General features: G+C 33.6%; 1 protein-coding gene across 1 annotated transcript; it reads left to right on the top strand.

The window, feature by feature from the left end:
* Positions 1-6143: 6143 nt before the first annotated feature.
* Positions 6144-9237, top strand: LOC134245795 (mitochondrial import inner membrane translocase subunit Tim29-like). The gene is made up of 2 exons (XM_062728046.1): positions 6144-6286; positions 8634-9237. The coding sequence occupies exons 1-2, from the start codon at positions 6205-6207 to the stop codon at positions 9155-9157; spliced, it is 606 nt and encodes a 201-aa protein (XP_062584030.1). The 5' UTR covers positions 6144-6204; the 3' UTR covers positions 9158-9237.

Here is a 9237-nt window from a genome sequence, read left to right as displayed (position 1 = left end):
GGATCAACTAAATGCGGGTGTGACCGGTCAACAGGGGATGTTAACTCCTCTTGGGCACCTGATCCTCCCTCTGGGATTTCCAGGGGTCTATGTTTATGTCCTTTTCACAGATGTGCATTGTTTATAGTTTTTATGAGATCGATCACTGTTCCTTATCTTTAGTTTTTTTTATTGCTTGGGAATTAGACTGCATTTCATTTCATAAGATTATATATGGTTAGGAATCGCATACTGTCTTACGATTCTTTGAGTTCAGTGACAGTTGGATGATTCAAAATTTACGTAATCCAAGCTGCAGACTTTAAAAGCCTTTCTTAATGACGTTTTTAATTACAAAACCTAGTCCATTAGTAATGTACTACATGCATTTAATCAGTAAGATCTGCATTTCATTAAAATCCCAAATGAATCAACCTAAAAATTCTGTTAAAAAATATCCTTGGAGGTAAATGGCATAGTGACCTTAAAACGTCTATTTACAATTATTTTTTTCAAAATTGGAGAAAAAAAAAATCAAAGTGACGCATTACGATTGATTTGCTTTAAATAGCATTTCTGCATTCAATCGTATAGGGAAAAAATCTTATATTTTCACCTTCCTCAATCAAGATATATGGAAACTAAAAAATAAGGAATGACTCAGCAACTTGTCTTAACAAAAAAAAAATAATATTATAAAAATGAAAAAATAAAACTTTAAGAAAAATATTTGAAAATGAAAGAAAAAAAAGAATCAAATGTCGATTCCTACCATATTTCATTTCTACTGAAAGAGAACTTTGAATCGAAGATCAAAAATATTTAATGGTCAGGGTACTAGCATAATTTATCATGTAAAATTCATCAGATGTATTCAGTTTTTTATTCTATAAACCGAATTCCTTTGAACACTTACGGGCATCTTTTAATGTCAAAAGTAATAAAACACATAAAACCGTCTTCATTATGAAACGCCTATCATTTACTGGAGATTTTGAAAACATAAAAATTCTAAGTTTGTCAATAGATTGTGCAAGAGCGTTATGCAGTGTTTTGATAATCATAGTCATCAAAAGAAATGTTCTTGTTTTAATAATACAGTTGTGATTAAAATGTCGATTACGGTATAAATAAAAAGATGCCTAAATTCCCTGACGTCAAAGCATTAAATTGTAAACAAGGATTGAAAAACGAACTACAAGTAAAACATAAAAACACGGATCGGTAATTAACACATTTCTTTTCCTCCGCGAAACCGAGAAACGTTGCTTCTTTAGGGAACTAGAATGCGAGGGGAGTAGAGGAGGGGTGAGGAATACAGTGTCAGAGAGTGGATGGTCGGGGGATTCTAAACAATTTAATGATTTCCCCTCTCCCCTCTCCTGTGAGCTGTCGCCTCTTGAGCCTTCGCTTCGTTTTCTCGTACCCTCAAATTGTCGCGACAAACCATTCAACTCTTGACGAATAGTCACAATAATTCCATCTCAAAAAAATGTACACCATATATGTATATAAAATTATGCTATGTATACTTATTAAGTAAAGTTTGGAAAAAATGGATTAAAATAGAAAATAATCTTAAGGGAATTAACACGATGTAGTAAAATTTTACTTATTACTTGACTGATCAAGTTGAGGGTAGTATTGCATGTAATTGAAAAAAAACTTACTTCGACCTTAATAGAAATTTCAAACTGAAAACTTTCCTGATTGAACACTGGGAAGACTAAACGTGAGATGATAATATACATAACATGCTATATTGAAATTACATCCTTGTGGCTGTTCTACAATGCCGTGTGGATAGTAAAACTACCAATAATGGTCTTGATACTTACTGACATTTTGCGTACATAGAGTTTATAGGAATTTGAATTGGAAAAAGTGATATGTTTCGATATTCGTTTTGACATTTTTACTGTCTCTCCCTAACAAAGTATTGCCCAGAGAATAAATAATACAAGATAACTAGAGATTTGTGAATGTCGGATTCCGGGAATGGAAATGCCAAATTATATAACTAAGAGCACATTCAAACCCAAAGTCTCATTCGGATTAGTTCATGAATTATTGAAGACTCTAAATGAGTACCGAGGGAGACTGTCTATCCTGTATTCGAAATGACTGAATTTAATCTGCAATATCTGAAGGGGTTTGGTCTTTTGTGACATTAACTCTGCATCTGTACTACATATGTATATAGATACATTAGACATAAACATGCATGTTTTCCTGAATAAACATCAAAGCTGCATGTAGAACTGGAAGATTTTTTTCTGTATGGATTAGATGAATGATTTTAAAGTGGTTGGTCCCTTATGTAACGTCTTCATAAGTACAAATTAATTTTTAAGACTAACATAGCATAGTTTGTCTTTCATCAAATAAAATTTCTTACCATTAAATTAAACTAAATCAAAATGAATCAAAGTATCTTTTGGAACGATTTCCATTATTGCTGAAAAAACAAGATGTGTTTTACAACATCCAGAAGTTTAGGACTGCAAATCAGTTTCAGAGGGTCGACTGGGGTAGACTTGTACCTGACACTGGTTAATGGGCAAAGTAATCGTTCAGGGCAAAATTCCACCCCACCATACTTTATCATGTTTAATGGACAAAAACGTAACTCATTGACCCCTTGTCTATCGCTTTGAACGCATATACTCCCTGCACAACAGAGCATAAACCCCACACTTTGGGATATACACGGTGCATTTGACCTTTTTTCAATGTTGACTTTCTCACCTTGGAGTTTGGCCTGTTTCCGAAAAAACTTTAACCTTGGCCATAACTTTTAAACTGTTAAGGCTAGGGCTTTTAAATTTTGACCTTGACATTTGAGTTTGACCTACTTTTTAAAAAAACTTTGACCTTGGCCAGCAAAACTTTTGAACGATTGGTTCTTTGGCTTTCAATATTTCACAGGTATATTCATTGATACAAGTTCTTTCTTTGGAAAACAACATTTTCTAACATTTGACCTTGACGTTTACGATACATTTGACATAAGGCGCCGTTTTGGTATTTACTGGTAAAAAGTGATATCTCCTATATTCGAATAGGTGATATCACTTATTCGAATAGGTAATATCACCTATTTAAATTAGTGATATCACCTATTCATTTCCAATAGGTGATCATCAATTCGAATAAGTGATATGTGATATCACCAATTCAAATAAATATGTGATATCACATATTTAAATGGGTAATATCACTTATTCGAATAGGTGATATCACCTATTCAAAATCTAAATAGGTGATATCACTAATTCGAATAGGCGATGTCACCAATTGAATAGGTGATATCACCTATTCTAATGGGTGATATCACTCTTTGGCAGTAAATACCAAAACGGCGCCTCATAAACTCAATTTAACCTTCGCCAAAGGCTGCCATACGGGGAAGTCAGTGTTTCACAAACACATTTTGTATAAACATGTTATGCATAAATCAGGATTTTTAAAAAAGAAATCTTCCTTTAAACACAAGGTCAGCATTTTTAAAGACTAAAGAAAGGGAACATCGAAATGAAAACGCATAAGATATGCATATATGTTTGTACTGTAATGATAGATGCGTTGTTTGTCGCTACATTGTAGAAAAAACTGATATTCACTTTTCACAATGTCTCTAAAAAGTATGTCTTTGTGAAAATATAAACCAAGACATTTGAGGGGTTGGTGTAAATTGATGCCTTAAGCTCTGTATTGTAAGATGTATATAGATTACGTTAAAAATATTAACGGTCAACCTTTTTTTAATGCTTCAGAGTCAGGTGAAAAGTTTAATGTGGTAAACCGAGCCAGGATATTTTATGTCTTTGAATAATCCTTTGTTAGTTAAACGATTATACATGTTTACGAATGACATAGACACCACATCGGGGAGAATATTTGTATCTTCTCTTTGTCACAATAAGTAAGTTAAATCTGATCCATTAATCTTTTATTCTCTTCATTGTTTCTAGATGATAAAGACTTCGTGTTCGTCCCAGTTCTCTGAGGTCAATATAAGATTCAAGGACACAATGATAAAGGGCAGACTTTGAGAATGCTTGTGCTCATTGAGTTGGCATACTTGTGGCAAAAATTGCATTTCCCAATGTATAACAGTTATACAGTGATTTACTAATTATGTGTTTTAAACTACCTTTTACTCACGCTGCGTTTCCATTTATTGGACTTCTAGAAACTATTATATAAAACTATCAATCTTATATAAAAGAACCTTTAAGCAAAACAAATACATGTAGTTTTTTAATTGAAAAAAAAAACTGCGTTTATCTATTTTCAACCCATTAAAGTGTGGGGTCGAGGCACCTTAATTTAGATTCGCGGTGATTTATATTTGACTCTTAAACACCATTGATACGAAACTGAATCATTTGTGTAGCATGGAAAGGAGCATTTTACAAGCTCAAGTTTTCCAACTGGATATTGATTGATACGAAACTGAATCATTTGTGTAGCATGGAAAGGAGCATTTTACAAGCTCAAGTTTTCCAACTGGATATTTAAAACAAACACGAAAAAAGGGAGTCAGGGTGGGGTGGGGGTAACAACCACTGTCTTTTTATTTCATCATCTTCCTGTAAACGACATTCACAACAGTTAGATGATTAGTCAGTTTGATATGTATATTCGAGTTTGCTCAACTCATGTCCCCACCCGCTATCACCCTAGGTGTAGGGGTTACCACCGTTGGGTCTCATGAACAATACGAGTATAGCCTGACAGAGAACTTCTTTTCCATATATGCAAGCTTCCTCAGTTATTTTAAACTCAAACTGTTCAAATCAAGGTCATTGATCATGGGTTAATATGGGTCAAACCCGAGAAAACCTCGAATGCACATGTATATCTTTTTAGTTGTATGAAACGAAATGCATTTTTATCTCTTTAAAAGAGTGTTGTTTTGGAATGTTTTGAATATGGTGATAAACGAGCGTTCTACCTTTTTAAAAAATTAGTCTAGATAAGATTACACAAGAACCCAAAATCATGAAAAAAGGACGTATATGCCTCTAAAATACCCCACTAAAACATCGCACTTTTTGTGAACAATAAATATACTTTTTTCAGCTGGTGGTCCTGGAGCTCTGGTCGTCCGTTTCATTTTTTTCCCAGACCAGTGAGCTACAGATCTGCAGCTATATAGAAGAATATTCACTCTGTTATAAAAAAAAAATGTTTATTTGAGATACACTTTTGATTTAATGGCTTCAAGCATTTATTGTAAATACAGTATCGTTAGACAGCTGCTGATGCTGCAGAAAAAAAGTCACATGTAAATTCTTTGAAGTTTCTGGAACAGCTAATTCCCATTCTACTGAGCAAAAATTATATTTTAAAATATTGTATTAATTTTATGTCTCAATAAATTACCATGTAAAAATCCAGAACGTTAAATACCAGCTGAATATTGTATCTTTGAAATATAGATCTTCATCTAAATATCTCCCTAGCACCAAAGACACTAGTTAGAATAATCTAACTGTGTCTCGGTACAAGCCCTCACCACAGTTAGAATACCACCCATATACTCGTAATGTAGCAAAAAATTGCAGAATCGCAACGAAACGATTTTGAAGGATACAAACGGATTTGCACAGAAAATAACTTATAAATTAATCAAAACAAACCTTTTTGAGATTGCTTATGCCTTTTATCCCAAAAAATAATCCATATAAATACGTAAATCCAATTAATTTTCCCAACGTTTTTCTCTCCATTCAAATGTTTACATTCGGAACTCTCTAGATTGTTCGTAGTAAATGCACTATGCGGGTTATTCTTTTTGCTACATTACGAATACACGGAACGAATTCTATCGTTAAACCGGGTCCGTAGGACAATATCATTTTAACGATAGAACATTCTATCTACAAAGACACTTGTTTCGGTAATAAATTTTATTTGGCAGTACTATATTATTGCGGGTGAAAAAAAAGTTATTACTGAAACAAGTGTTCGTGCCTGGCACCCAAGATCGTTTCAAGGGATGTCAAAATTCATTTTAATGTGAAAAGTTTCTGACAGACAGATACACAAACTGACGCATTTCATAGAGCGAATGATCAGAAAATCTCGGATGAGCTTAAACAGTATTTTATGGACCGAATCATCTGTGGCCGAATAGACCAGATACCGTTATTACCATTCGGAACACCTCAAGTCCTTCAAAAAACTTAGAGAGACATTGAAAGTCGCACGACCAGCATGGCCTCTGTTGGCAAACTACTGCAGAGAGTAAAACCAACACTCCCAGACAAATGGAAAGGAGGGAAAATAGACAGAATCGGTAAGAATACTCTTTTAGACAATGGAGTACAATTAAATATAACCTTTGAATTTAATTTTCCAATGATTTGTTTTGACGCTCTTAAATAAGAACTAGTTCTAAGTCGAATTCCCTCTGTGATACTGTTTTACGTCCTTACACGAATAGATGTAGCGATCGTCTTGTAGGTATGACAGAATCACTCAATCAGGGACATAATTACACTGTAATTGGTTAATATATGGTATGATTTTTTTTTATCTTTTGTGATATTTTTATCTTCAAAGCAGACACTAGATAAAAAGTCTGTAAGGACCTTATGATGAGCAAGGGTTCCTCCTTCTTCTTCCCATCCAGTGCAAATCCACTTAAGTATTATCGCACTCTGCATGAGGGGGTGGGTGTCTATATACAGTGCTCAGATTTTTTGTTTTTTTTTTTTCAAAAATTGTGATATTCATGGCCCTTGGGTCAGGATTTCTGCATAGGTCAGGAAAAACCTTTTTGATTGTATATTAAAAATCTGAAAATGCATGCATAAATTCATTAAAGTAAAAGACTTCTCCTCCTGTGTGTCGTTAGCAGAAAAAACTAAGGGTATGGTTTTGATGAGAAGCTATCTCTTCCAAAATTATGAAATTCCCATACCGTATAAACAGAATTTTTAGCGAGGATTTAAGTTTGGCATTATTAACAAGGGTGCCAAGATTGCCAAAATTTAAAATCTCAAAAAATTAATTGCGCTTCATTTGTGATAGTTTCATTAGTGAGCTTTTTTAAAATCGCTAAAATTACACAAGGCTAAAAATATACCAGTTTTAAGGACAAATCGCTAATTTTGCATCTCGCTAAAATTTCCACTTATACGTTATTCATCAACCCCCAATTAATCTGGGGTTCTAGTGTCACAGTTTTCTTTGTTGAATTAAAACAAAACTGGTTCAGTCTCTTAATATTTTAATGATGGATATAAAGAAAAAAAATCGAAAATAGAAAAACACCCTCACAACACTCATACAAAACAATACACATGCATAGACAAACACGAAACATGAAGACATTTCAACATTAACGAAAAGTCATAACATAAATTTATTAAATTAACAAGTAAATAATTACAAGATTAATGAACATCTTACCAGGCATCCAGTATTAAATCAGAAATGAATTATTCTGTATATTGATTGAATCGATCCGATTAAACATGAAATATATGTCATCTACTGTAAAGGCTGAAGAAGCTTGTGGTGGGGAATTTGGCAGGTTTCTTACTTTATATAGTGCACGGGTTGGTAAAACATGCATATAAATTAGTATAGCGAAATCCATTGGTCCATGGTAGGTCATTGGTCAGTCATAAATAAAGGAATGCTAAAACTAGAAATTTACCTGTACAAAACAAAACACTCCCAGGTGGCTCTCACACACCTGCAAAACCAGTTGTATTCGATTGGCAATGCGCACCATTTGGAATACAGAACACAATACAATGTATTGCATAAAACATATTTATATTAAGATAAATTAATAACAACTGTGACATGTGTATTAAGGTGGGGCCCATATTTATTGATTACACAGTGAAAATAAATTAATTCTTTGAAAATCCGTCCAGTCCTCATGGGATTAAGGAGTCGGAGAACAAAATTCTACATGTATTAATGGAGCAACTTAGCAAGAATGTTTTTACAAGATAATGGAAATTTTATTGAGTCGCAGTCTCAAACCTGAAAAATGCTTTAATTTGAAGTATTATATAATGTTTATTTCTTTCCATGTTATAAATCACAGATATCTTAACTCTATTTTCTTGTTATGAATATGAATTAAAATTTTGAGAAATCAAATATTGATGGCATGAAGCCCAAAGAGTTCTTGAATATCAAAAGATAGTCAGGGACAGACAGAGGTGGAGAAAACCTAATAAGTCCTATAGTCCCCTGTAGTTTTCAACAGTAGGGAGAAAAAATGTCATAAAATTGGAGATGAGTGAACAATAGTGCGTTCGTGCTTAATAAATTTACAAAGAAAATGAACCGAAAATGCTAGTAATTGGAATTTTTCTAAGTCAAGGGGCATAACTCTGTCAAATATTCTTTGATCTTCTATGCAGAGGTTGCACACACTGATTCAGAAATGAAATTATCATAAGAATATCTAGGTTAAGTTCTGTTTTTGAGTACGATCAAGCAATTTTTGACAGAGTTATGCCCCTTGGACTTGGAAATATTCCAGTTATTTGCAGTTTTTGCTCATTTCTTCGAATGTATTTTCAAGGGGAAAGGGATGTGTTTCACAAAATCTAATGTTAACTGATGAATTGTTAGAAGGTAAAAACATAATGTGATGTTTTGTTTTTATTCTTCAGGAAATTATATTTATAATATCTACAATGACTACAAGGTAGTAGCCCAAGAGACCATTCAGGACTGCAAGAACCATCCAGTCAAAGCCTCCATTTACATTTCCTTTTTATCATTTTTTGGACTTCTGTACAAAACAAACCCCACTGAGAGAGATTTTAAGCAGGAACTGCTGGATGATGCTCATGAAATGCTGCTGATAGGTGAACCAATTAGAAATGTGAACACGGACAAGTACCTTTGTTCACTGTTAGAAGCAGAGCGAGACGGACGCTTGAGGTACCGAAGTCTCTTGTTCTTCTCTATAGTGTATTTTGACAGTTTGTCACGTGAGGCAGATTTGTTTGAAGGTAGATGTAGTCTTATTAAACCTCATTGGAAGGATTTCCATACGCGTATAGTGGAAGTGGGAATTCTGGGACGCTTTGTGAATTTACAGAAGGCCATGGTGGACTATGATGTTAACCCTGAGGAATGGAATGAACAAGGAATGCCTGTTAATCCTCTGAAACTCTCACAACTCAAATAATATTACTCTCATTGTATTCATGTAATTATTGATCTTGGTGAATTGTATAAATTTACTGAAATAATTCTACTCTTATTGAA

Source organism: Saccostrea cucullata, unplaced genomic scaffold (assembly GCF_032062105.1).
Source record: "Saccostrea cucullata isolate Sc308-1 unplaced genomic scaffold, CSIRO_AGI_Scuc_v1 ctg2507, whole genome shotgun sequence".
NCBI classification, from domain to species: domain Eukaryota; kingdom Metazoa; phylum Mollusca; class Bivalvia; order Ostreida; family Ostreidae; genus Saccostrea; species Saccostrea cuccullata.
The sequence above is the reverse complement of the archived record's forward strand: the minus strand, read 5'-3'. Positions and strand labels throughout refer to the sequence as shown.

Coding starts and splice junctions, on each gene's coding strand:
- LOC134245795 (XM_062728046.1), top strand. CDS start 6,205: ATGGCCTCTGTTGGCAAACTACTGCAGAGAGTAAAACCAACACTCCCA. Junction 6,287..8,633: donor AGGGAAAATAGACAGAATCG/GTAAGAATACTC, acceptor TTTATTCTTCAG/GAAATTATATTTATAATATC.